The following is a 27,968-nucleotide window of genomic DNA, read 5'->3' as shown; positions in this document are numbered from 1 at the left end:
CTATATTAACGATCTAGATTTGGGCACGCAGAGTACAATTTCAAAATTTGCAGATAACCCTGAACCTGGATTATTGTTATTGTGAGGAGGATAGTAATAAATGTCTCAAAGACATAGGCAGGCTGGTAAAATAGGCGGAGACATGCCAGATGGAATTTAATGCAGTGATACATTTTGATAGGAAGAACAAGGAAAGACAATATAAAGTAAAGGATGTAATTTTAATGGAATTCTGAGGAGCAGAAGGACTTGGGTGTATATGTGCACAAATCATTAAAGGTGGCAGGGCAAGTTGAGCAAATGGCTAATAAAGCATATGGAATCTCGGCCTCCTCCAGTGGTCCTCAGCATCTCAGATGCCAGTCTCCAGCCAATTCGATTCACTCCACATGATATCAAGAAACAGTTGGAGGCACTGGATACTTCAAAGGCAGTATCCAGTGATAATATTCCAGCACTAGTACTGAAGACTTGTGCTCCAGATCTTGCCGCTCCCTTAGCCAAGCTCTTGTGGTACAGTTACAACACTACCCAACAATGTGGAAAATTGCCCAGGTATGTCCTGTACACAAAAAGCAGGACAAATCCAACCTGGCCAATTACTGCCCAATCAGTCTACTCTCAATCATCAGTAAAGTGATGGAAGGGGTCATCAACATTGCTATCAAGCAGCACTTGCTCAGCAATAACCTGCTCAGTGACACCCAGTTTGGGTTTCGCCAGGGTCACTCAGCTCCTAACCTCATTACAGTCTTGGTTCAAGCAACGACAAAAGAGCTGAATTCCAGAGGTGAGGTGAGAGTGACAGCCCTTGAGATCAAGGCCGCATTCGACCAAGTGTGGCATCAAGAACCCCAGCGAAACGAATCAATGGGTATCAGGGGGCAAACTCTCTGCTAGTTGGAGTCATACCTGGTACATAGGAATATGGTTGTGGTTGTGGAGGGGTAGTCATCTCAGCTCCGCAACATCACTGCAGGAGTTCCTCAGGGTAGTGTCCTAGGTCCAACAATCTTCAGCTGCTTCAATGACCTTCCCTCCATCATAAGGTCAGAAGTGGGGCTGTTCGCCAATGATTGCATAATGTTCAGCAACATTTGAAGCTCCTCAGATACTGAAGCAGTCCATGTTCAAATGCAACAAGATCTGGACAATATCCAGGCTTGGGCTGACAAGCGGCAAATAACATTCATGCCACACAAATTCCAGGCAATGACCATCACCAATAAGAGACACTCTAACTACCGCCCTTTAACATTCAATGGTGTAACCATCACTGAATCCCCCACTGTCAACATCCTTGGGGTTACCATTGACCAGAAACTCAACTGGACTCACCACATAAACACAGTGGCTACAAGAGCAGGACAGAGGTTAGGATACTGCGGCGAGTAACTCACCTCCTGACTCCCCAGAGCTTATTCACCAAGTACAAGGCAGAAGTCAGGAGTGTGATGGAATACTCCCCACTTGCCTGGATGGGTGCAGCTCCAACAACATTCAAGAAGCTTGACACCATCCAGGAAAAAGCAGCCCACTTGATTGGCACCACATTTGCAAACATTCAATCTCTCCACCACTGACGCTCAGTAGCAGCAGTGTGTACTATCTACAAGATGCACTGCAGCAATTCACCAAAGATCCCTAGACAGCACCTTCCAAGAAGGACAAGGGCTGCAGATAAATGGGAACACCAACACCTGCAAGTTCCCATTCAGGTCTTCAAAGTTTTGGTGGGGAACATGTGGCAAATAGTGACCACAATTCTGTTAGCTTTAGGATAGTGATGGAAAAGGATGAGTGGTGTCCCAAGGGTAAGGTGTTGGATTGGGGGAAGGCTAACTTTAATGGGATTAGGCAGAATTTGGCAGCTGTTGATTGGGAGAGGTTGTTTGAGGGTAAATCCACATCTGGCATGTGGGAGTCTTTTAAGGAACAGTTGTTAGGGCTGCAGGATAGGCATGTGCCTGTAAAAAAGAAGGATAGGAAGGGTAGGATTCGAGAACCGTGGATAACCAGGGAAATTGAGCGATTGGTCATAAAGAAAAGAGTGGCGTACGTTAGGTCCAGGCAGCTAAAAACGGAGGGAGCTCTGGAGGAATACAAAGAAAGTAGGAAAGAACTCAAACGAGGAATTAGAAGGGCAAAAAGGGGTCACGAAATGTCCTTGGCAGACAGGATTAAGGAGAATCCCAAGGCATTTTATTCATACATTAGGAGCAAAAGGATTGTCAGGGAAAAAAATCGGACCTCTCAGGGACAAAAGTGGGGAATTATGCTAAGAGCCCAAAGAAGTGGGGAGATCCTAAATGAATACTTTGCGTCGGTATTCACAAAGGAGAGGGATGTGTTGACTGGGAGTGTCTCGGAGGGGAGTGTTGACCCGTTAGAGAAAATCTCCATTACAAGGGAGGAAGTGTTAGGTTTTTTAGGGAATATAAAGACTGACAAATCCCCAGGGCCTGATGGAATCTATCCCAGACTGCTCAGGGAGACGAGAGATGAAATCGCTGGGCCTCTGAGGCAAATCTTTGCCTCGTCACTGGACACAGGTGAGGTCCCAGAGGATTGGAGGATAGCTAATGTGGTCCCATTATTTAAGGAAGGATAACCCGGGAAATTATAGGCCGGTGAGCTTGACGTCCGTGGTCGGGAAGTTGTTGGAGAGGATTCTTAGAGATAGGATGTATGCGCATTTAGAAAGGAATAAACTCATTAACGATAGTCAGCATGGTTTTGTGAGAGGGAGGTCATGCCTCACTAACCTGGTGGAGTTTTTTGAAGAAGTGACTAGAATGGTTGACGAGCGAAGGGCCATGGATGTCGTCTATATGGACTTTAGTAAAGTGTTTGACAAAGTCCCTCATGGTAGGTTGGTGCAAAAGGTTGGATCTCATGGGATAAAGGGGGAGGTGGCTAGATGGGTAGAGAACTGGCTTGGTCTCAGAAGACAGACGGTGGTAGTGGAAGGGTCTTTTTCCGGCTGGATGCCTGTGACTAGTGGTGTTCCGCAGGGCTCTGTATTGGGACCTCTGCTGTTTGTGATTTATATAAACGATCTGGAAGAAGGTGTAACTGGGGTGATCAGTAAGTTTGCAGACGACACGAAAATGGCTGGACTTGCAGATAGTGAGGAACATTGTCAGAGGCTACAGAAGGATATAGATAGGCTGGAATTTGGGCAAAGAAATGGCAGATGGAGTTCAATTCAGATAAATGCGAAGTGATGCATTTTGGTAGAACTAACGTACAGGGGAGCTATACGATAAATGGCAGAACCATAAAGGGTGTAGATACGCAGAGGGACCTGGGTGTGCAAGTCCACAGATCCTTGAAGGTAACGTCACAGGTGGAGAAGGTAGTGAATAAGGCATATGGCATGCTTGCCTTTATAGGATGGGGCATAGAGTATAAAAGTTGGGGTCTGATGTTGCAGTTGTATAGAACGTTGGGTCGGCCACATTTGGAATACTGCACCCAGTTCTGGTCGCCACACTATCAGAAGGACGTGGAGGCTTTAGAGAGAGTGCAGAGGAGGTTTACCAGGATGTTGCCTGGTATGGAAGGGCTTAGTTATGAGGAGAGATTGGGTAAACTGGGGTTGTTCTCACTGGAAAGACGGAGGATGAGGGGTGACCTAATAGAGGTGTATAAAATTATGAAAGGCATAGATAGGGTGAACGGTGGGAAGCTTTTTCCCAGGTCAGTGGTGATGTTCACGAGGGATCATAGGTTCAAGGTGAGGGGCGGGGGGGGGGAAGGTTTAACACGGATATCAGAAGGACGTATTTTACACAAAGGGTGGTGGGGGCCTGGAATGCGCTGCCGGGCAAGGTGGTGGAGGCGGACACACTGGGAACGTTTAAGACTTATCTAGATAGCCACATGAACGGAGTGGGAATGGAGGGATACAAAAGAATGGTCTAGTTTGGACCAGGGAGCGGTGCGGGCTTGGAGGGCCGAAGGGCCTGTTCCTGTGCTGTATTGTTCTTTGTTCTTTGTTCCCCTCCAAGCCAACATTAAGGACATTCAAATGGTCATTGGATAAACATATGGATGATATTGGAATAGTGTAGGTTCGATGGGCTTTAGATTGGTTTCACAGGTCGGTGCAACATCGAGGGCCGAAGGGCCTGTACTGCGCTGTAATGTTCTATGTTCTAAGCCACTCACCATCCTGACTTGGAAATATATCGCCGTTCCTTCGCAGTTGCTGGGTCAAAATCCTGGAATTCCCTCCCTAACGGCATTGTGGGTCAACCCATAAAACATTGACTGCAGCGATTCAAGAAGGCAGCTCACCACCACTTTCTCAAGGGCAATTAGCAATGGGCAATAAATGCTGGCCAACCAACAACGCCCATGTCCCACGAATGAATTTTTAAAAATCTGCATACGGGATTGTAAAGAGAGACATAGAGTACAACAACAAGTGGGTTATGCTGAATCTTTATAAAACACTGGCCTCAGCTGGAGTAGTGTGTTCAATTCTGGGCACCACACTTTAGGAAGCAAAGCATTTAGGATGCAGAAAAGATACTCAAGAAAAGTTCCAGAATGAGAGACTTCAGTTATTTGGATAAATTGAGGAAAGTGGGACTGTTCTGCTTAGAGAAGATAATGTAAAGAGGAGATTTGTTAGAAATGTTCAAGATCATAAGGGATCTAGACAGAGTAGATAGCGAGAAAGTATTCCTATTGGTGGAAGGATCAAGAACCAGAGGAGACTGAAAAACAGGTGACAAGAGAAAAATCTTTATTATTAGTGTGTGGTTAGGATCTGGAATGCACTGGCTGAGGGTGTGGTGGAGACAGGTTCAAAAAGGAGTAGGATAATTATCTGAAAAGAAAAGAGTTGCAGGGCTATGGGAAAAGTGGGGCTGGCTGAGTTGCTCTTGCAGAGAGCTGACATGGATTCTCTGAGCTTAATGTTCTCACCTCTACTTTGAAGAAGCTTTTTAACATGTTGTTATTACATGTTATTCATCAAACATTTTATATCACAGGTTACTTTAAGTCCTAGATGAATCTAGATAGCCAGTATTTGGTGACAATGGGGACAATATTAGTGTGCTCAAAAGAACGCCAGGATAGTTGGACCTTGTGGGTCACAAGTGTATATTAAGTACGTGTTATACTTGTTGTTGTTTCACTGGAGCGAGCAGAGAGGGAGTGATTTGTGGCAGGAGTGCTGGTGAGATATTTATTTATTTATTTAGTTAGTGCGTTTTTTTTGCCTTTAGTTTTTGAGTAGTATTTTTCTTTTCTTAATTTTAAACTGAAAACCGGAAGTGGGCCACTAAGGAGTCTGGGAAGGGTTTTTTTTAAGCGCGTGAAGTATGAAAGATAGGCTGCAGTATACAGCGGGCAGCGTCGGGAGCGGGCAGCGTAGTGAGTGGGAAGTAGAGTGTGAGCTATAAGGGCTTTGGCTCACAGGGCTTCGGGGGACACGGCGAGCAGGGGTGAGTTTTAATTCTTATTTACTTTTCTCTGTGTACCTTGGTATAAAGGGTCAAATATGAGTGTGAAGCCAGTGTGTTGTTCCCAGTGTAGGATGTGGGAGGTCCTGGAGGCACCTGGCCTCCCGGACATCCACATCTGTGAGGGGTGTGTCGAGCTGCGGTTCCTGAGGGACTGTGTTAGGGAGCTGGAACTGCAGCTCGAGGATCTTAGGCTGTTAAGGGAGAATGAGGAGGTGATAGACAAGAGCTATCATCAGGTGGTCACACCAGGGTCACGGGTGGAGGCCAAGTGGGTGACGGCCAGGAAGAGTAAAGCTCGGGTGATTGAGAGCACCCCGGTGGATGTGCCCCTACACAACAAGTACTCCTGCCTGAGTACTGCTGGGGGGAACAGCCTGCCTGGGGGAAGCAGCAGTGGCTGTGTCTCCGGAGTGGAGTCCGGCCCTGTAACTCAGAGGGCTAAGGAAAAGAGGAGGAAGGCAGTGTTAATCGGGGACTCGACAGTAAGGCGTTTTTGCGGAGGCAGGCGGGAGTCTCGGATGGTGGTCTGCCTCCCTGGGGCCGGGATCCAGGATGTCGCTGGTCGACTCCCAGAAATCCTGAGGGGGGAGGGAGAGGAACCAGAGGTAGCGGTACATATTGGTACTGCTGATGTGGGAAGGAAGGGGGAAGGGGTCATGAAAAGAGAGTATAGGGAATTAGGGAGACAGCTGAGAAGGAGGAAAGCAAAGGTAGTAATCTCAGGATTGCTGCCTCTGCCACGGGAAGGTGAGGGCAGGAATGGAGTGAGGTGGAGGATGAATGTGTGGCTGAGGGACTGGTGCAGGGGGCAGGGATTCAGGTTCCTGGACCATTGGGACCTCTTTAGGGGCAGGTGTGACCTGTACACAAAAAACGGGTGGCACTTGAATCCCAGGGGGACCAATATCCTGGCAGGAAGGTTGGCTCAGGCTACTGGGGAGAGTTTAAACTAGATAGGTTGGGGGGAGGGGATCGAGACGAGGTGACTGGGAGCGAGGAAGTTAGCTCGCAAACAGAGAAGGGTTATAGACAGTGCAAGAGGGAGGATGGATGGGGGATAGAGAAGGGGAGAGCTCAGACCAAAGGATTGAGATGTGTTTACTTTAATGCCAGGAGTATAGTGAATAAAGGGGATGAGTTCAGAGCGTGGATCGATGCCTGGAAGTGTGATGTGGTGGCCATTACGGAGACTTGGATGTCTCAGGGACAGGACTGGATACTCCAGGTGCCGGGATTCAGATGTTTCAGGAAGGACAGGGAGGGAGGCAAGACAGGGGGTGGAGTGGCACTGCTGATCAGGGATAATGTCACAGCTGCAGAGAAGGTGTATGCACTGGAGGGATTGTCCACAGAGTCTCTGTGGGTGGAAGTTCGGAGTGGGAAGGGGTCGATCACTTTGCTGGGAGTTTTCTATAGGGCGCCCAATAGTAACAGGGAGGTGGAGGAGCAGATAGGGAAACAGATCCTGGAGAGTTGCAATAATAGCAGAGTTGTTGTGATGGGAGACTTTAATTCCCCAAACATAGATTGGAATATCCCTAGGGTAAGGGGATTGGATGGGGAGGAGTTCATTAGGTGTGTTCAGGAGGGTTTCCTGACACAGCATGTGGACAAGCCTACAAGAGGAGAGGCTGTACTTGATCTGATACTGACCAATGAACCTGGACAGGTGTCAGATCTCTCAGTGAGAGAGCATCTTGGGGATAGCGATCATAACTCTATCTCCTTTATGCTTGCATTGGAAAAAGAGAGGATCAGGCAAGCTAGGAAAGCGTTTATATGGAGTAAGGGGAAATATGAAGACATAAGGCAGCAAATTAGAGGAGTAAATTGGAGGAGGTATTCTCGGGGAAATGTACTGAAGAGAGGTGGCAGTTTTTCAAGGAATGTCTGTCTAGAGTTCTACATGACAACGTTCCGAGCAGACAGGGAGGAGTTGGTAGGTTAAAGGAACCGTGGTGCACGAAAGCTGTGCGGGACCTAGTCGAGAAGAAAATGAAAGCGGACAAAAGGTTCAGAGAGCTTGACGAAGATAGGGATCTAGATGAGTATACGGCTTGTAGGAAGGGACTAAAGAAGGAAATTAGGAGAGCCAAAGGGATCACGAGAAGGCCTTGGCAGATAGGATTAAGGAAAACCCTAAGGCGTTCTATAAATATGTGAAGAGTAAAAGGATGAGATGTGAAGGAATAGGGCCTATAAAAGGTGAAGGCGGGAAAACTGTACGGAACCAGTAGAAATGGCAGAGGTACTTAATAAGTATTTTGCCTCGGTTTTCACAGAGGAGAAGGACCTGAGTGGATGTACTGCGGGCTTGCAGTGGACTGAAAAGATTGAGTATGTGGACTTTAACGAAGAGGTTGTGCTGGAATCTTTGAATGGCATCAAGATAGTTAAGTCGCCGGGTCCGGATAGGATGTACCCCAGGTTACTGTGGGAGGCGAGGGAAGAGGTTGCAGAGCCTCTGGCGATGATCTTTGCGTCGTCGATGGAGACGGGAGAGGTGCCGGAGGATTGGAGGATTACGGATGTGGTTCCTATTTTCAAGAAGGAGAATAGGGATAGCCCAGGAAATTACCGACCGGTGAGTCTAACCTCAGTGGTTGGTAAGCTGATGGAGAAGATCCTGAGGGAAAAGATTTATGAACATTTAGAGAGGTTTAGTATGCTCAAGAATACTCAGCATGGCTTTGTCAAAGGCAGATCGTGCCTTACGAGCCTGGTGGAGTTCTTTGAAAATGTGACTAAACACATTGACGAAGGGAAAGCGGTAGATGTGGTTTATATGGATTTTAGCAAGGCGTTCGATAAGGTCCCCCATGCAAGGCTTCTCGAAAAAGTGAGATGGCATGGGATCCAAGGTGCTGCGGCCCTGTGGATCCAGAACTGGCTTGCCCAAATGAGGCAGAGAGTGGGTATAGTTGGGTCTTTTTCTAAATGGAGGTCGGTCACCAGTGGTGTGCCCCAGGGATCTGTTCTGGGACCCTTGCTGTTTGTCATTTTCATAAATGACCTGGATGAGGAAATGGAGGGATGGGTTGGTAAGTTTGCCGATGACACGAAGGTTGGTGGGGTTATGGATAGTCTGGAGGGATGTCAGAAGTTACAGAGGGACATAGATAGGATGCAAGACTGGGCGGAGAAGTGGCAGATGGACTTCAATCCAGATAAATGTGTAGTGGTCCATTTTGGCAGGTCAAATGGGATGAAGGAGTACAATATAAAGGGAAAAACTCTTAGTACTGTAGAGGATCAGAAGGACCTTGGGGTCCGGGTACATAGGACTCTAAAATCGGCCCCGCAGGTGGAGGAGGTGGTTAAGAAGGCGTATGGTGTGCTGGCCTTTATCAATCGAGGGATTGAGTTTAAGAGTCCGGGGATAATGATGCAGCTATATAAGACCCTCATCAGACCCCACTTGGAGTACTGTGCTCAGTTCTGGTCGCCTCATTACAGGAAGGATGTGGAAAAGATTGAAAGGGTGCAGAGGAGATTTACAAGGACGTTGCCTGGATTGAGTGGCACGCCTTATGAGGATAGGCTGAGGGAGCTCGGTCTTTTCTCCTTGGAGAGACGTAGGATGAGAGGAGACCTAATAGAGGTATATAAGACGTTGAGAGGCATAGATCGGGTGGACTCTCAGAGGCTTTTTCCCAGGGTGGAAATGGCTGCTACGAGAGGACACAGGTTTAAGGTGCTGGGGGGTAGGTACAGGGGAAATGTTAGGGGCAAGTTTTTCACACAGAAGGTGGTGGGTGAGTGGAATCGGCTGCCGTCAGTGGTGGTGGAGGCAAACTCAACAGGGTCTTTTAAGAGACTCCTGGATGAGTACATGGGACTTAATAGGATGGAGGGTTATATGTAGGCCTAAAAGGTAGGGATATGTTCAGCACAACTTGTGGGGCCGAAGGGCCTGTTTTGTGCTGTAGTTTTTCTATGTTTCTATATACTGGTAAAATTTAAATTAAATACATAACAGGAATGGAAGATACTGCATCACTTTGGAGTAGATATGCATGTAGTACCTGTCGTCCACATCAAGTGGTTGCAGGTTGCATTCTGGAATTCTTGCTAGGTCATAGATGATATCACTGTATCCAGCTGCTGCTGCTATATGCACACTTGTCTTTCCATTTTCATCATCATAGTTTATTATAGATGAGCTCAGATGATGATCCAGAATAATAGAAGTCATGGCTCTATTTCCACTCTGGCAAGAAGAACAAATAAATGAATAAAATATACTTCATGATTTGACAAGGATGGTAGTCTTCAATGCTCTAAGCCGCAACAAACCTCTGTTTGAGCTGAATTTGGTTTACTATGGTAGCATCGAAAAATAATTAAACGTATCAAGTTTAATGCTCAGCTGAAGTTATTCAGAAGCATTGTTAGCTTGTCTGTGAAGTCATTTAAAATACCTTTTATTATTACAATGCAGAGACTTTGGGGGCAATTCTCTAGGGCCGCTAACCCCATCTGGGAGTCCCAATGACTCGTTAAACTGGGCGAGAGGGCTAAATCAGGATTGTAGCCAGGTGTCAAGCCAATTGTGAGTCTCCTAGCTCACTGCACCTGGACAGATCAGGTTCTCGGCCAGAGTGGACAAGAACCAGATAACTTAAATACAATTATTGGGCTGAAAACCCATTTCAACGACCTCCTGGGATGCCCCCTCCCCCCAAAAGGAAGCAACATAGCTGCCATTTAGTGCATGACCTGAAAAGTGGGAACCAGGCGTTGTGCACTCTGAGAGGGAGCAAGGACGTAAGTAACCTTTTAAACTTTCTCCTGTGATGCAGAGGAGGGTACTTCACATAACCTGGTGGCAGGGGGCCTCATGCTGTGGGGAAGATGTTGACCTTGGCGGGATCTCCCCTGGGATGGGAGTTCTGTGTCTGGACTTCTCCAAGTTGCTATTAAAGTGTAGTAAATCACTCTGTAGAGTTACTTTCAGGCATAGTACCAGAAATAATGTTGATTCATATCTGTTTCATGTAAGAGCTTTGAGGTCTCCTGTTCACTTAGAAATTCATTCCCCTGAAACATCTGGAAACCTTCTCAGTTGTATCAGCACTCCATTCAAAATGTGGGATTACCTTTGGTTGATTTTAAGAGCCCCAGTTGTTAGCAGACCTCTTTGAACTCCTTTGATTGACAGGAGCTGTCAGTTTCACTAAAGAGATCCCCCTTTCTATTTGGACTGAGCACTAGTTTTTGGCAGACTTCTTTGAACTCCTTAGATTGACAGCCTCAGAGCAGATCAAGGAGTGGATGAGTGAGGTTTGTTTACACAAGGAACAAATGGTCCAAAGCCGCAAAAAGCTTTTGTGACAGACAACCTAAGTCACATCATGGGGCGGCTTGCTCGATGGCACAGTGGTTAGCACTGCTGCCTCACAGCGCCAGGGACCCGGGTTCGATTCCCGGTTTGGGTCACACTGTGGAGTTTGCATATTCTCCGTGTCTGCGTGGGTTTCCTCCGGGTGCTCTGGTTTCCTCCCACAGTCCAAAGATGTGCGGGCTAGGTGGATTGGTCATGCTAAATTGCCCCTTAGTGTCAGGGGGACGAGCTGGGGTAAATGCATGGGGTTATGGGGATAGAGCCTGGGTGAGATTGTGGTCGGTGCAGGCTCAATGGGCCGAATGGCCTCCTTCTATACTGTAGGGATTCTATGATACATCAAACACTTCATTGTTGAAACAATCAGTTAACGCTCCATTAAGCCTCAAGTGCTTCCCCTTTACATCACACCTGTTCTCTCTTGTCCCATCTTTTGTACACCACATGTTTTCTTTATCTCTGAGCTTTCCTAGAGAGATAACTGCTTTCTAATACAACTTTTATTTTAAAATTGGCTATTTTTTCTTGGCTTCCAAGCTTCCAACAAAGGCACACTCTCAATAAAATTCATTTTAAGGCTGTGGTTTCACTTCAGTATCTTAAGAAAGAATCGCATGTCTGCACAGACTTAACATCTCCACCACACAAGCATCTGTCACAGCTCCAACAAGAAGGCACATGGGTCCCTCAATGAGGCTCCACTCACTTGAGTCACTGGAAAACCCAGGATAAGGGCTATATAGCCCTTCTCAAACACATTTATATTGCTGCCACGGATCCTGAGGGATATTGGCTCATGATTTGGGTGGGAGGGATCATGAGGATGGAAGCTTTTCAGAACAAGGGGCTAGTTGCAAATCGTTGACAGGGATTGGGCTGGAGTCTCAAGTTAATGTCCTTGAAGGGTGCGTGGTGGGGGGAGTAGCAGTCTCTCACTGGTTCTTGAAGTGTTAGGTCCTATAATGGCTGCCACGCTGTAGAGAGTGTGGCTACTTGCCAGGAAGAGGGTGGTGTGATGTTCAATCCTGATCATCCACATCCTTCTTCACCTCTGACAGCACCTGCGCTCTCACATTCCTGCTTGCCTTGACTCAATTGTCCAGCATCATTGATAATTCAGCAATCTCACAAGCCTTCGTTTCCAAGTAAGGTTCAGACAAAGAGGCAGTCTGGCACAGTGAGGGCTCACTTGGCATCTATAATGTTACCCTGCCAGTAAGTTTCACACTCAATCGCTGTTAAGCATTGCGGTCCATTATCCACTATATTCAAGCAGTTTCCTTACTTTATAGCAGTGGCCACACTTCAGAAGTAATTAATTGTCTTTGTAGTGTTTTCAGACATTGTGAAAGATGCTACAGAAATGCAAGTTCTTTCTTTATTTATATGACAAATGCATTAATTTTCACAAGACATAAAAATTATGTTAGTTGTTTTTGATTAAGTTTTTGTAATTCTCATGCAAGACAAATGGGCCAGCATATTTCGGATAGCCGGGTTTCCATTCGTGCCAAAGGTCTGCCCTGCAACCATTTCATGTTTGAACGAGTGTCAATTGGCTGTAGGTGGAACCCTCATCTGGGAGAAAGTCCCAGCTTCGAGAGCTGCCGGCCAATCTGATTAGTTGGCAGCTCTCCAGTCCCTGCAGTGACAAGAGCAGCAGTGGACAGAAGAGGGAATGCATGAAGATAACAGAGTCTAAGTCCTGGGACCGGACAGCAAGGTAGAGTGGGGGCGAAATTAGAAGGGGTCTTCTGATGGAAGCCTGAGCCCAATCATTTTCGGGCTTCTCCCATGCCTGAGAAATGCTCCCGCCAGCCTGAAATTTGAGGCTGGGTGGGACAAGGCCCATAAGTGGCCAATAATTGGAACTTAAAAGGGCTGAAATATGGAACAAATTGCATCCCAGCTGCAACCCACCCTGGATACAGGACAACCACATCAATTGCAGGACGTCCCATAGATTCTGGGACAGTTGGTCACCCTGATTAAAATAGAAGACATAAGGTCATTTGAATGTATTAAGCTAATGATTTTCAAACTTTTTTTCCAGCGACTCAATTTTACAGGATGACCACCCCTCATGACTCACTGACCAGGCAAGCTGCAGTACTGCTTTTCCAGTCACAGTCCAAACAGGATTATACACCTTCTCACCTTTTCCTTTCATGAAGTGCACATAACTTGAATTCTATCAGGCAATATTGATTTTCCTCCTCATGCTGGCTATGTCATTGTCTGAGTTGAGAGATCCTCATTGTCATACTGTCTTCTACAAATTGTGTGCAATAAACAGAACACCCTGCTTCTCTTTTGAACAGAATCACAGAACATCTCGCTATGTTTTGAAGACATCTCGTGATGCTTTGGATACATCTCCCTATGCTTTAAACAGAATCACAGAACATCCCGGGGGCGATTATTCCAGAGCACAGCGGGCCAGGAGATTTAAGTGGAGGCTGTTTAACACACAGTGGTTAGCACTGCTGCTTCACAGTGCCAGAGACCTGGGTTCGATTCCCGGCTTGGGTCACTGTCTGTGTGGAGTTTGCACTTTCTCCCTGTGTCTCCGGGTGTTCCGGTTTCCTCCCACCTACTGAAACATGTGCTGGTTAGGTGCATTGACCCAAACAGGCGCCGGACTGTGGTGACTAGGAGAATTTCACAGTAACTTCATTGCAGTGTTAATGTAAGCCTTACTTGTGATTAATAAATAAACTTTAACTTTAACTAATAGGCTTCTGGTTGGGTGCCACAGCCTCCGTGCGTTTCCACTTGCCGGATTTCCAGCATCGGCATGGAACTGAATAAATTATGCAAGTGATCATTTACATTTCATTAGTGGGCCTGGGACTGAAGTCTCTGGGCTTGCTAGAGTCCATCCGCCATCCCCCCCGCCCCCTCCACCCACCCCGCCCTACCAGGAGTATTTCATTCCAGTGGGGTTTACAACAGCTCCCCACTAGTGGGGAGCTGACGGCCCAACCACGCTGGAGTGAAAGGGGGTCATGGAGGCCCCGCAGGAGGTCAGGGGTAAGAGGGGGTGTCCCCGAGCATTGCCTGTGGGAGTGGGGAGGTGGGGGTCGGGACTGCCAGGGGCAGAGATTGAGGTAGGCCGGAGGGGGGGTTGGGGCTGACCCAGACACGTCTGGAGGCCAGTGATTTGGTAGTGGGGGGAGGGTCGCACAGCCAATGATGCAGGGTCGTGGGGCTGGCCAGCGATCGGAGGCCGGCAATGCGGGGTTACTGCCCCATGCACTGATCTCAGCACTGACGGATTGGCGCATGCGCAGTGGCCCTCTCAGCGCTATGCTGCCGGCCTCTCCAGCAGGAATAGGCCCCACCCACCACTTTTCAGTATGATTCACGCTAGGGCACTCTGTGATGCATGGAGTGTTTGAGATTAATTTTGAAAATCCCGCGGGATTTTGAAAAAAACAGCAGGATTTACTCGTTTTTACATGAATTCGGCACTTAGACTTTTTTTGGGAGAATCCTCCATGTTTTTTTTAAAACAAGAAACTTGGCAACCCATTTTCAACATCCCCGTGACCCATACGTGGATCGTGAACGCTCCCCCCTCCCACGCCCCCCCCACCCCCGGAGGGGAAAATTGTACACTTTAAAAATGGAATCAACCTGACCTTTATATCATTTTCAAAAGCCTGAAAATCCGATGTGTTATTTTATAGGACACACGGTCTACAGGGTGAGAAAGGGCATGTGATCTGCCAGACTACAAAAATCACATCAACTACTAGACTACTGCTTAGGTGGTGAAGTCAGGAACATACTCTACTCCTGCAATTCCTAGGCTAGGCTAAGAAGATTTGTAAGAGCTACTTAATTTGCAGAACTCGCATGAAATAGGAGTATTCACTTGAGTGTACTTCGGTTGGTAGCTAATTAACTGAAATGTATCTGGTTGCCTGTATTAGCCGGTGTTGCTGAAAAAAATCTTGATCAAATTAATTTAGCTTTTTGGTACAAAGGAAGAGACTTGTAATTGTGCTAGAGAGACAAAAAATGTGATCCAAAAGCTTAGCTTCCCCTCTTGGAATAATTGGAGATTTGTTGGAAGGCCTGTATTACTGTGTGATTGTACAGCAGTACGAGATAATTACAGACAGCTTATCCATTACAAAGGGAATATATTTTGCTAAAGCACATTGTATTTGTTGTCAGAGATTTATTTACAAATGTGACATATTTATTACTTTCCTTTACGAGTCCTGTTCTATTTATAAGTACAACTATAATCCACACTTGTCTCCTCAATCAATATGCATAATTTAATTTTTTACCCCACCTCCAGTTAGTAAAAACCCATCAATGTTTTACATGTCAGCTGATGGAAGAAACCATTCCTGATTGTTATCTCTGCCTTACGTAGCCAGAAGACAGAGGTCTAATAGTTTTGTAACAACTGTATACCGCCTCAGAACAGCTAAGAACATTCCAGAAATTGAACCAAAGATGTCCCTGGTTTTTATGTTTTGGTTCCACATTGTGCAGTTCATTTACTCCAGCTGTTTTAAGCACCAGAATTTGATTTAGAAAATAATCTTACCTGCACTGCCCAGTGAAGGGCTGTTTTAAAGTCTTTGTCAACCAATGTTGGGTCAGCTCCTTTCTGTAGTAAGGCCTGAACATGCTGTGGCCGATTGTGAAAAGCAGCCCAATGAAGCGGGGTCATACCCTGAAGGATAAAGAAACAAGTTTTAAAAACTTGGGACAAACATTTTTACTAGCTTGTGCTTTGAAACAATTTTCTCTTGTCCTAAATTTGTCCTAAAATAAACAATAATTGGTCTGTTGATGTTACATAACTGTAACATAATTAAAGGGTCAATTGGTATTATGAACTTGAAAGTGAAACTAAAGAAGCTTACATAGACACTTGGATCTTATCTTCCCACCAGAGTGGCAATCGGAAAGCTTTTCTGTCTCTCTTCCTGCTTCTGCTCCCTTAATTCTGGAATCTCCTCGGATTTATCCTTCGTACCTCCTACTTTTCACATAATGCTGGCCCTCGATGACATCTTCCAAAAACATGATCTCATGTACCACACGTATGCTAATAATATTCAGCTTTATTTCACCACAATCTGTCTCAGCTACTTTATTGTCTTTGACTTGTCCTTCATCCAATACTGGATTAGCATAAATTTTCTCTAAATAAATACTGCAAAGATTGTAGCCATGTACTGGATTTTCCCAGCCTTCAAGGATGAACGGGGGGTGGAGGGACATATAAAATGATCAGCTGAGGCAGGGATGGAATGCCCATATTTTCTCTGCTGAGCCATTACCAACAACGGGGAAGGTAAAGAATGGACCTCCCACTTAGAGGCCAATTGAGCCACTTAAATGGCCAATTCCAGGCTTCTTTTTGCCACATTTGCCACAGAGGAGGTGAACGCTCCTCTGCCTGGCGATACTGTCTGATGGCTTCCTTGCAAGCTCAGGGTGGTGGCTCCTGTTGGGGAACTTCATGGCCCACGCAGAAGCCCCTAGACAGCTATTACCATCCAGCCACAATAGCGCTCCCCACTCTCATCAACTGACACATTATCCTTGCCAGGGCCCGCCTGAGAGGGCCTGGAGGCCAGACCCCATTTACCTGGTTCAGATGGTGTCATGCTTCCATGGTGTTCATTTTATCCATTTATAGTCTTAGCAGTGGTGCTGCTGAGCTGTCGGTCCTCCAATGGGTCAGCAGTTCCTGGGGGCAGGTGGCCGTGCTTTAAAGGGTCAACAGCCCTGATGGCAACCTATTAGATGCCTGATCCCTAAAAGATGCACGCGGGGATCCTGCAAATGGCCAAGCTCTCAACTTTCCAGTCCATTGTCGGGTTTCTGGCCATGACGATAAAATTAAGCCCATTGTGTTCAGTCCTCACCATAAACTCTGTTCCCCAACCACTGACTTCATCCCTTCCTGCCAGCTTCTAAATTTTATTCATACTCTTCACAACCTTACTTGATACCTAGATGAGTTTCCGATCACATATCAGATTCATTGCCCAGACTGCTTACTTCTACCTCCATAATATTGCCTGACTCTGTTCCAATCTGCAGACAGCTAAGGAAAAGCAGACATGAAAGAACAAATTGAACACAAAGGCTGCAAGTAAGTTACTGAGTGAGTAACAATACCTGCAGTAAATTTTCTGCTCCCATCTCCGGTTGAAATGAACAATGATGCATGGCAAAACTTGCGGTTTTTCCACTTACAATGGCAAAACTATGAGATTACAACAGATATTAACAAGCCCTGAACCAATAAGAGTAGCTACATGACTAACACAGCTGGGAAGGGACTGCTATAAAGTGTATACTATCCTCAATCTAACACACAAGCAAAGACAACAGATGGCAGAGATTCTGAACACATTTTGAACCCCAAGTAAATGTTGCATGTGAATGGTATGTATTCAACACTAGAGCTCAGAGTGAAAACAAGACTATTGAATAGTACATGATGGCAGTAAAACAGTTTGCAGGATCATGTCAATCCAAACAGTTAAAAGATGACCTGGTTAAAGAAAGATAGGGCTGCTTGGCGAGAGACACTCCAGGCCAAAAGTGCAGAGGCTTTGTCACAGTCACACAGGATATAACTTGTGATTGATAAGAGTTGTTTCAGTACTGTGATGAGAGGAAACCTAATTAGGGCAGTTCAAACAGAGTTCCAGGAAAGAAGCAAAATGATGTGGGAGGTGACAACATGTTCAGGGACTTTGGAGAGAGCAGGGAGATTGGAGAAGTGATGTTAGTTTGCAACGATACTGGAGAAGAGGAAGTTGGAATGGTATTTTCAGAGTGAATTGAGGATTGTAGTAGTGGACAGTATATCATTTTCCAATTCTGGGACTGTCTAGATGGGCCAAAATGATACTTTTCACTCCTGTACCTTCTTACCTGCTTATGTATTTTGTTATGAAAGTTTACACATAGGAAATGTAGGCTGTGAATTTCAGCAGGGTCTCCCAATCTCTTGTCTTAATTTAGGAGAGAGATCAACATTATCAGCCATTTATGCCCTTTCTCTATTGTGAGAGCATCTGCCTAAGTTACAGTAGGAGATTAGAAAACCTACGCAGAAATTATGGCCCTAACATTGTTATGTGGTTAGTTCTGAAAGGATTTTTTGAACAATGTAATCAACAGGTTAGAAATAAATCATTTTTTCACTTACCTCATTGTCTTGATGATTTATCTCACACATAGTGGTTTGCTGCAACAATACAACTAACAGTCTGGAGTAAATGAAAAACAGTTTTTAGCACAACATTACAATAATGAACAATTTTACAGCAGATATATCTGTTAATTTGTGGATTATAAATGCAGTATTCTTCATGGTTAGAGGAAGAAGGGTTAATTTACAGCTTCTTCATAATTACATCGGTGAATACTGGAATTACCCACCCACTCTTTATTTGCTAATTTTGCACATTGGTAATTGAAAAAAAAATCCACAGTGTTACTCAAAGTGCAAGCTAATAGTAGCACAGTGAGGACAACATCTAGTGAACAACAGGAGAATGTATCTCTTAAATCAATTAGCCTAAAGGATTGAGAAATAAACAGAGGACTCAGAAGAAAGGTGAATTAAAGTGGTTAAATTCAATGTCAAATTTGATACAGAAAGAGAAAGAAAGATTAGAAACAAAAAATAGGAAAAAACAATGACGTAAAAGGATAAAAATGGAAAGAATTGACATTTTAACAATGTCCCAAAACATTTCACAACCTGAAGACAACAGCTTATTTTATTAGATTGATTGATAGACATTAACTATTATCACATTGTTAAAAAGGATACTTGTGCTTGTGTTGTGAAAGCTAATTTAACTTTCTATGACAAGATTAATGGTGAACTAATGTGCAAATGCAGCACTTTAGAAATCCAAAGGGAGAGTAAGCGGAGACGCCATCTTCATAAAACTAATGGAAGAGCATTGCCATCATCCAGGAATTTGCACCAATTCACATGGTATTATTCATTTCCTTGCTAAAAGTTGCTGGCCATATATCTAAATTACCGCTTAATTTTGGCTGCCATCGAGAAAGCAGCCAAGTTTCTCCTGTAGTACCACTGACCCACTACAAGACTAGAACAAAGATGATGCTCCCTGCTCAAGAAGTGAGAAGGAGAAGAGGGCCTATTTTAGCCACTTTTCTTATAATCTACCTTTGTATAAAGCTGCAATATTGGGTAGAATTTTCTGCTTCCACCAACGGCGGGAATCATAGTGGCTGCACAATATTTGGAATGATTGCAAAAATCTATTTCTTGCTGTTAGGAAATCAGTTTGGAATTTTGTTCTCCTGACTTTGGTGGCAGGGTAAAGGCGGGTCAACTTTCCTGCTGATCTGTGTCGGGAACTACATTGCAATCATTTGTATCTCATGAATGTTCAGTAAAAGGCCAACTGACGGAATCACGTTCTCCCTCCAAAGTAAGTGCCCCACCAGTAAATAATTAGAACAGTCTATTTTGCAGCTTACATGATTGGCATGCACCTGAAGCTTCACTTCATCAATGACTTCAATATACATAGATGGTGCTTTTGCCTACCTTTAAGAAGGTTGCAATTCGGGTGATCGCTTACAGCTCCAAAGCTGGACACGGGAGGCAGGCTTATGAGGGAAGGGGTGGGGGCTGCGTTGGGGGGGCGGTGTGGGAGGTTGTCTTAGGAAGGTGAATGAGGAAGTGGGTGAGCAGCTTAGAGGGTGGGATCAGTGGAGTCAATGGTGGGGTCCTTGGGGCTGAACTCAGGGTACTGGTGGTAGGATGGAACAGTCACAGTCAGAGGGAGAAGTGGGATGCAGTAGGGTGGCAGGTTCAGGATGTGAGTCTGGTAGGTGAAGGTATCATCGGGTGGGTCATGGCAAGAGACAAGAAAGTTGGCTCAGATAAGGGGAGTGGACAGGGGCCAAATGGGCATTTTTTGGGCGTTGCTGGCTGTGCCAGCATTTATTGCCCATCCGAGGACATTTTAAGAGTCAACACATTGCTGTGGCTCTGGAGTCACATGTGGGCCAAACCGCTAAAGACAGCAGATTTCCTTCCCTAAAGGGACATTAGTTAACCAGATGGTTTTTAATGACAATCAGCAATAGTTTCATGGTCATCATTTAGATTTTTAATTCCACATTTTTATTGAATACAAATTTCACCATCTGCCATGGTGGGATTTGAATTCGGGTACCCAGAGCATTACTCTGGGTCTCTGTATTACTAGTCCAGTGATAATAACACTACGCCACTGCCACTGCCGCCTCAGGGGATAGTAATGGGTGTTGTCTCTAAGGGGAGGAATGGCATGTGATGTTAGGTAATTATAGGGTCCGGATAATGGGGGGAGGTTCAAGGTTGACAGAAGGGTGGTTAACGGTGATATTGGGTGGGTCAGTGGTGACGATGGGTGACAGGGGGAAGGTAGAAGGTGGTGGAGCATGTCTGGAAAGTTACACGCACCATCTTTCCATTCAACATAAAGCTCCAATGCCTTAAAGTGAGAGGAGGATCTTTTTGGGTGGGTGGAGTTTAAGGTCAGCACAGAAGGCCAACAAACAGGAGACACCCTAATAATCATGAGGAAACTCAATGATGACAATGCTCAGTTGTGATCTTCATTCTATGGTGATGCCCACACAGCAGTAGGTTTGGTCCCGACTCATGGGTCTCATTAACCAAGATCCCAGCAAGGTATGGAGCTGCCATTCATTCTGTGCCCTATGTCATCAGCTGCAGCCACAGGCAGGGATAAAGGGAGGGAGGGAGGTGGATGCCTCCACAGCTGGTGGAGGGCAGCGAACTCGCGACTCCAAACCTCCATCCTCCCAGCTGAATGATCTTGGCTGACAAGGATTCATGTGGTTGGTCTTCTATGCTGTCAAAGCAATGATCTCTCTATAGAGTTCCAAGGGTAGTGGAAGCAAGCAGAAAAGTGTCAGCTTGACACTTCCTGCACTTGGCTCTCATCACCCTGATCATAAAGCATTGTTACCATTCACATTAATGTAGGATTGGGAGGAACATTCCTCTCTGGTATTCCAGGATGCCCTTTACCTGCAAGGGATGGGGTGGGGATGCCATGCTTAGACAGAGGCCAGGCAGATGACTTGTTTGCTGGCTTTAAGATGGAGGGAAACCTGTAAAGGATATGCTTATTAAATCTATCATTTCAATTCATTCGCATGTCCACTGAGGTGTTGATGATGCAGGTTCCTCCAACAGAACAGAAACCCAGCTGTAAATATTTTAAAATTATATTCTTATTACTATTTAAACAAAGACAATTAAGAGGGTTGATGCTCTGACTGTAAATTATCCTCAGTTGTCTCAAGAACAAAAGAATTCTCTTAATTTCGGGAATGCCATACCTCATTATGCCCAAGGAGCTTCGAACAGACCACCCGGAATTGTACAGACCAATTGAAAAAGGAGCTACAAGAATTCTACTTGCATTTAATAATACACTCTGCTAGTTGAGTCCATGCGTTTGTTGAGACAATGCTTTCCCAAACACTAGACCCTCAATACAAATGATACCCCTTTCAACTCATAATGGCTGAGACATTATCAGTCCTGAAAACAAAGCCAAATTCCAGAAGCTGCATAAACATGCTTTGTTGAAGTCTCTATGGAGAAGTAGGTGACATGACCAATGACTCTGGCCTTTTAATCAGTTTAATGTTATCTTTCTGAACTGTGTAGCCAATCCGTTGTTTAACATCCAACAGGCAGACCACATAGATGCAAGATCCGGCCAGATTGGAACACCAGCCCATTTAACTTGACTGTACTGGAATATTTTGTATTCTCGCCTACACAACTGATGTCATCTCTGCATGTTTACTTTATCTTGCGACATCAACGCCACCTGAAAACCAGATCTCTTGCTAGCCAACCATCAAATGCCTTCATCATTGGACGTGAAAGACTTCCTCATTGGACTCTGACTTTGGGATTCTGGAACTCACGTGAACCAACATTCAGTTTGTGGTCATTGTAAACCTCCTTCCCTCTATCACTCCCTTTATTGTCTAAATGTGGAGTGGGAAGTTACAAACACTCGTTTATGTGGGTTTTGAATGGGTAAAAATGGACTAACCTTTTGAGTTAATCCTCCCTGAAGTTTGCTGTGTGATTATTAATGAAATTGGATCCCACAAAAGGCGAGAGATTTTGAAAATGCATTATTGCTTATTCTTTAAAAAAACTAATTCAAAACACCTTCTAGTTATAGAACATAGAACATTACAGCGCAGTACAGGCCCTTCGGCCCTCGATGTTGTGCCAACCAGTGAAACCAATCTAAAGCCCATCTAACCTACACTATTCCAATATCATCCATATGTTTATCCAATAACCATTTGAATGCTCTTAATGTTGACGAGTCCACTACTGCTGCAGGCAGGGCATTTCACGCGACCAGAACTGTACGCCTGTTATGGTCAGATGGCAAGAGGAAAACAGTGCTGTTTGAACTGACCCCTTCCTATCCATAACACAGGCTGCAGACAACCCTGCATTGGTGATGCCTTTCATCCAGATGAGGAGATGGAAAACCCATCTCCAGTTGACAGAGGGCCATGAAGAACAAGATCCTGAGCAGCAAGAGTCAGAGGGACCTCTTGTCAGGTCAAGAATCTGGCAAACATGAACTACTTCAATGGCGAGCAGTGTTTTGGGTGTTTTGTCGCTGTGCTTTTGTCTGGAGATGAGAAGAAGGCAACGCCGGAGGTGCCTTCACATGTCACGGGATCTGTTAGCTCACATTTGTGAGCTTGTCCAGTAGAAGCATAGAGTGAATAGAACAGAGAACAGTACAGCACAGAACAGGCCCTTCGGCCCACGATGTTGTGCCGAGCTTTATCTGAAACCAAGATCAAGCTATCCCACTCCCTATCATCTTGGTGCGCTCCATGTGCCTATCCAATAACCGCTTAAATGTTCCTAAAGTGTCTGACTCCACTATCACTGCAGGCAGTCCATTCCACACCCCAACCACTCTCTGCGTAAAGAACCTACCTCTGATATCCTTCCTATATCTCCCACCACGAACCCTATAGTTATGCCCCCTTGTAATAGCCCCATCCACCCGAGGAAATAGTCTTTGAACGTTCACTCTATCTATCCCCTTCATCATTTTATAAACCTCTATTAAGTCTCCCCTCAGCCTCCTCCGCTCCAGAGAGAACAGCCCTAGCTCCCTCAACCTTTCCTCATAAGACCTACCCTCCAAACCAGGCAGCATCCTGGTAAATCTCCTCTGCACTCTTTCCAGCGCTTCCACATCCTTCTTATAGTGAGGTGACCAGAACTGCACACAATATTCCAAATGTGGTCTCACCAAGGTCCTGTACAGTTGCAGCATAACCCCACGGCTCTTAAACTCCAACCCCCTGTTAATAAAAGCTAACATACTATAGGCCTTCTTCACAGCTCTATCCACTTGAGTGGCAACCTTTAGAGATCTGTGGATATGGACCCCAAGATCTCTCTGTTCCTCCACAGTCTTCAGAACCCTACCTTTGACCCTGTAATTCACATTTAAATTAGTCCTACCAAAATGAATCACCTCACATTTATCAGGGTTAAACTCCATTTGCCATTTTTCAACCCAGCTTTGCATCCTATCTATGTCTCTTTGCAGCCTACAACAGCCCTCCACCTCATCCACTACTCCACCAATGCAAGCAGGCTTTTTCCGCTGAGGCTAGGGGAGAAAAAGACCAGAAGGCATGGGTTAAGGGTGAAAGGAGAAAAGTTTAAAGGGAATATTAGGGGGGGCTTCTTCACGCAGAGAGTGGTGGGAGTGTGGAATGAGCTGCTGGATAAAGTGGTAAATGCGGGGTCACTTTTAACATTTAAGAAAAACTTGGACGGGTTCATGGATGAGAGGGGTGTGGAGGGATATGGTCCAAGTGCAGGTCAGTGGGACTAGGCAAAAAATGGTTCGGCACAGACAAGAAGGGCCAAAAGGCCTGTTTCTGAGCTGTAATTTTCTATGGTTCTTTGGTTCTAAGCTGCAGTTACAAAGACTCCAGAGGAATAATGCAGAGCTCCTGGCCTGCAATGAGTGGGGTCACTCCACCAATGAGATCTCATTTTCTGATTTTCCCCACCACTTGCTGGTGAAGGAACAAGGGTGGGAACCTCATTTAAATGTATTTAAAGGGCTTTTGCACCATATTTTCCTCCCAGGTAAGGAATTTCCCTCACGTTGGCAAGGTTTACAATAGCTATTGAAAAACGGGAAGCAGTCATGGGGAACAAGCCAGAGTGCAAAGATAAGTATAGCCCCCGGGGGAAGAGGGATATGATTGACAATGTCCCAGCACATTGGCAGTGTCAGCCTGCTAATATGTATGTGTGTGTGGGGGGGTTGCCTCTTTGTTTGCACGGGTGCAGCAGGGACATTTCTTTTTAACACAGATGGGGGTGCCTCTGTGGAGCGGATGTTGCCGGTTCTCTCAGGTCCCGCCCTGCCAGAGTGATGACAGAAACTACATCCCCAGATTCTTTGGCACCATGTGAGAAAACTTTACTGTCCCTCTGGAGATTTACATGCCACTTTTCTAGCCCCAGCTGGAGAGCTGTACGCTGCTTTTCTCACCCCAGCTGGATAGCTACACGCCACGTTTCTAGTCCCAGCTGGAGAGCTGTACGCTGCTTTTCTCACCCCAGCTGGATAGCTACACGCCACGTTTCTAGTCCCAGCTGGAGAGCTACATGCTGCTTTTCTTGCCCCAGCTGGATAGCTACACACTGCTTTTCTCACCCCAGCTGGAGAGCAACACGCTGCTTTTCTTGCCCCAGCTGGATAGCTACTTGCAAGCTTTTCTAGTCCCAGCTGGATCGCTACTTGCTGCTTTTCTAGTCCCAGCTGGATAGCTACACGCTGCTTTTCTAGCCCCAGCTGGATAGCTACATGCTGCTTTTCTAGCCCCAGCTGGAGAGCAACACGCTGCTTTTCTTGCCCCAGCTGGATAGCTACTCGCTGCTTTTCTAGTCCCAGCTGGATAGCTACACGCTGCTTTTCTCATCCCAGCTGGATAGCTACACGCTGCTTTTCTTGCTCCAGCTGGATAGCTACTCGCTGCTTTTCGAGTCCCAGCTGGATAGCTACACGCTGCTTTTCTCATCCCAGCTGGATAGCTACACGCTGCTTTTCTAGCCCCAGCTGGATAGCTACACGCTGCTTTTCTTGCCCCAGCTGGAGAGTTATATACCGCTTTTCTTGCCCCAGCTGGAGAGCTACACGCTGCTTTTCTCACCCCAGCCAGGACTCTGTGCAGAGTGCAAGATACTGCTCTTTTCCTTTGGGAACATCGTTACAGTGTCACTGGATTTTCTGGTCCAGTTGTCTTCAGAGTGGTTTCACTGGTGAGAGTGTGCCTCCCATGTCTAGTTGACCACAATTGCAAAAAAAAATCAACCCTTTATGTCTAGGTCTGCTCTTGAAATTCATATTTTTGTTATATCACGTTATAATCTCAACAACCAAGGGTGGTATAGTCAGGGGAGTTACTCAGACCTGATTTAGGAATAAGGCTTCCCACCTCTTTTATTGGGTATTATGAGTTAGAGTGCCCAGCAGCTCTCAAGGCTGGAACCTCTTGTCCACTGATTTGATTTGATTTATTATTGTCACATGTATTATTGTTTCTTGCACATTATACATACAAAGCAAACCATTCACGAGAAGGAAAGGAGAGGGTGCAGAATGTAGTGCTACAGTCAAGGCTAGGGTGTAGCGAAAGATCGGCTTAATATAGGTAGGTCCATTCAAAGGTCTGATGGCAGCAGGGATGAAGCTGTTCTTGAATCGGTTGGTACTTGACCTCAGACTTTTGCATCTTTTTCCTGATGGAAGAAGGTGGAAGAGAGAATGTCCAGGGTGCGTGGGGTCCTTGATTATGCTGGCTGCTTTTCCAAGGCAGCGGGAAGTGTAGGCAGAGTCAATGGATGGGAGGCTGGTTTGCGTGATGGACTGCGCTTCGTTCACGACCCTTTGTAGTTTTTATGGTCTTGGACAGAGCAGGAGCCATGCCAAGCTGTGATAAATCAGAAAGAATGCTTTCTATGGTGCATCTGTAAAAGTTGGTGCGAGTCGTAGTGGACATGCTGAATTTTCTTAGCCTCCTGAGAAAGTAGAGGTGTTGATGGGCATTCTTAACTATAGTGTTGGCGTGAAGGGACCAGGACAGGTTGTTGGTGTTCTGGACACCTAGAGACTTGAAGCTTTCGACCATTTCCACTTCATCCCCATTGATGTAGACAGGCTATGTCCTCTACTACACTTCCTGAAGTCGATGACTATCTCCTTCAGTTTACTGACACTGTGGGAGAGTTATTGTTGTCGTGCCAATTCACCAAGTTCTCTAATTCTTTCCTGTACTCCGTCTCATCATTATTTGAGATCTGACCCATGATAGAGGTGTCATCATCAAACTTGAAAATCGAGTTGGAGGGGAATTTGGCCACATAGTCATCGGTGTATAAGGAATGTAGTAAGGGGCTGAGGACACAGCCTTGTGGGGCACCAGTTTTGAGGATAATCGTGGAGGAGGTGTTCTTGCTTATCCTTACTTTGGGTTAGGAAGTCTAGGATCCAGTTGCAGAGGGAGGAGCCAAGCCCGAGGCCACGGAATTTGGAGAGGAGTTCTGTAGGAATAATGGTGTTGAAGGCTGAGCTGTACTCAATAAATAGGAGTCTGACATAGGTGTCTTTATTATCCATTTGTTCCAGGGTTGAGTGTAGGGCCAGGGAGATGGCGTCTGCTGTGGACCTGTTGTGGCAGTAGGTGAACTGTAGTGGATCCAGGTAATCTGGGAGGCCAGAATTGATCCATGCCATGACTAACCTTTTGAAGCACTTCATAATGATGGATGTCAGAGCCACTGGGCGATAGTCATTAAGGCACATTGCCTGGCTTTTCTTTGGTACTGGGATGATGGTCATCTTCTTGAAGCAGGTAGGGACCTCAGATAGGTGTAAGGAGAGATTAAAGATGTCTGTGAATATCCCCACCAGCTGGTCTGGGGCAGACTTTCAATGCTCAGCCTATTTAGACTGCCCCCAGGGTGTTAAAGCTGCAGGACAGGCTTTTTAAATGAGGGAGGGGTGGAAGGGTGGGGGCTGGGGGAGTTGGCGAGCAATTCTCCCCCTCCCCCCAAAACAATCCAGCCTTTGAAGTCAGAATAAAGTCCTTCAACACCAGCAAACCATTCCTTTAGACCTCTGAAACTTGAAACAGTTAAAAGCCAAACATTTGTAGAATCATAGTTACACCCAGATGAAATTTGGGCGGCACGGTAGCACAGTGGTTAGCACTGCTGCTTCACAGCTCCAGGGACCTGGGTTCGATTCCTGGCTTGGGCCACTGTCTGTGTGGAGTTTGCACATTCTCCTCGTGTCTGCGTGGGTTTCCTCCGGGTGCTCCGGTTTCCTCCCACAGTCCAAAGATGTGCGGGTTAGGTTGATTGGCCATGCTAAAATTGCCCCTTAGTGTCCTGAGATGTGTAGGTTAGAGGGATTAGCGGGTAAATATGTAGGGATATGGGGGTAGGGCCTGGGTGGGATTGCGGTCGATGCAGACTCGATGGGCTGAATGGCCCCCTTCTGCACTGTAGGTTTCTATGATTTCTATGATTTCTATGAAATCAATCAGCAGCTAAACTGAAAGTAGTCGGTAGTCCCTTTAAATAGTGTTGGTTGGTTTTCTTTCCTGCTGCCAAATGCATGTTCAATTAAGCATCTGAAGAGTGTGTGCTGGCTGGAGTGGTGAGCTCCAAATGGGACTACAAGCATCAAATCAGTGGTTGATGTCATCTTTCTTCTCTGCATACTTCTGGTTGATGTTCACTGCTTGGATGCTAAAGCCTGTACCAAGATGGTGTGTGTCGTGATTCACCCCGTGTGGGCACCCATGTCATTGGGGCGGCACGGTAGCACAGTGGTTAGCATTGCTGCTACACAGCTCCAGGAACCTGGGTTCGATTCCCGGCTTGGGTCACTGTCTGTGTGGAGTTTGCACATTCTCCTCGTGTCTGCGTGGGTTTCCTCTGGTTTCCTCCCACAGTCCAAAGATGTGCGGGTTAGGTTGATTGGCCAGGT

At 45.9% G+C, this 27,968-nt stretch overlaps 1 protein-coding gene across 1 annotated transcript in view; it reads right to left on the bottom strand.

Annotated features, from left to right (window-relative positions):
• The window catches only part of ankrd55 (ankyrin repeat domain 55), a 109,270-nt gene that overhangs the window by 37,627 nt on the left and 43,675 nt on the right, over positions 1-27,968 (bottom strand). Inside the window, exons 6-8 of the mRNA XM_078239754.1 lie at positions 18,029-18,089; positions 15,398-15,526; positions 9,509-9,693 (exon numbers count right to left, since the gene is read on the bottom strand). Of these exons, the coding sequence (XP_078095880.1) occupies positions 9,509-9,693; positions 15,398-15,526; positions 18,029-18,089 (375 nt within the window). The remainder of the gene's footprint in view (positions 1-9,508; positions 9,694-15,397; positions 15,527-18,028; positions 18,090-27,968) is intronic.

The sequence above is a fragment of the Mustelus asterias genome, chromosome 1 (genome assembly GCF_964213995.1).
Source record: "Mustelus asterias chromosome 1, sMusAst1.hap1.1, whole genome shotgun sequence".
Classification (NCBI taxonomy): domain Eukaryota; kingdom Metazoa; phylum Chordata; class Chondrichthyes; order Carcharhiniformes; family Triakidae; genus Mustelus; species Mustelus asterias.
Note: the sequence above shows the minus strand (reverse complement) of the source record. Positions and strands in the feature narration are given on the sequence as shown.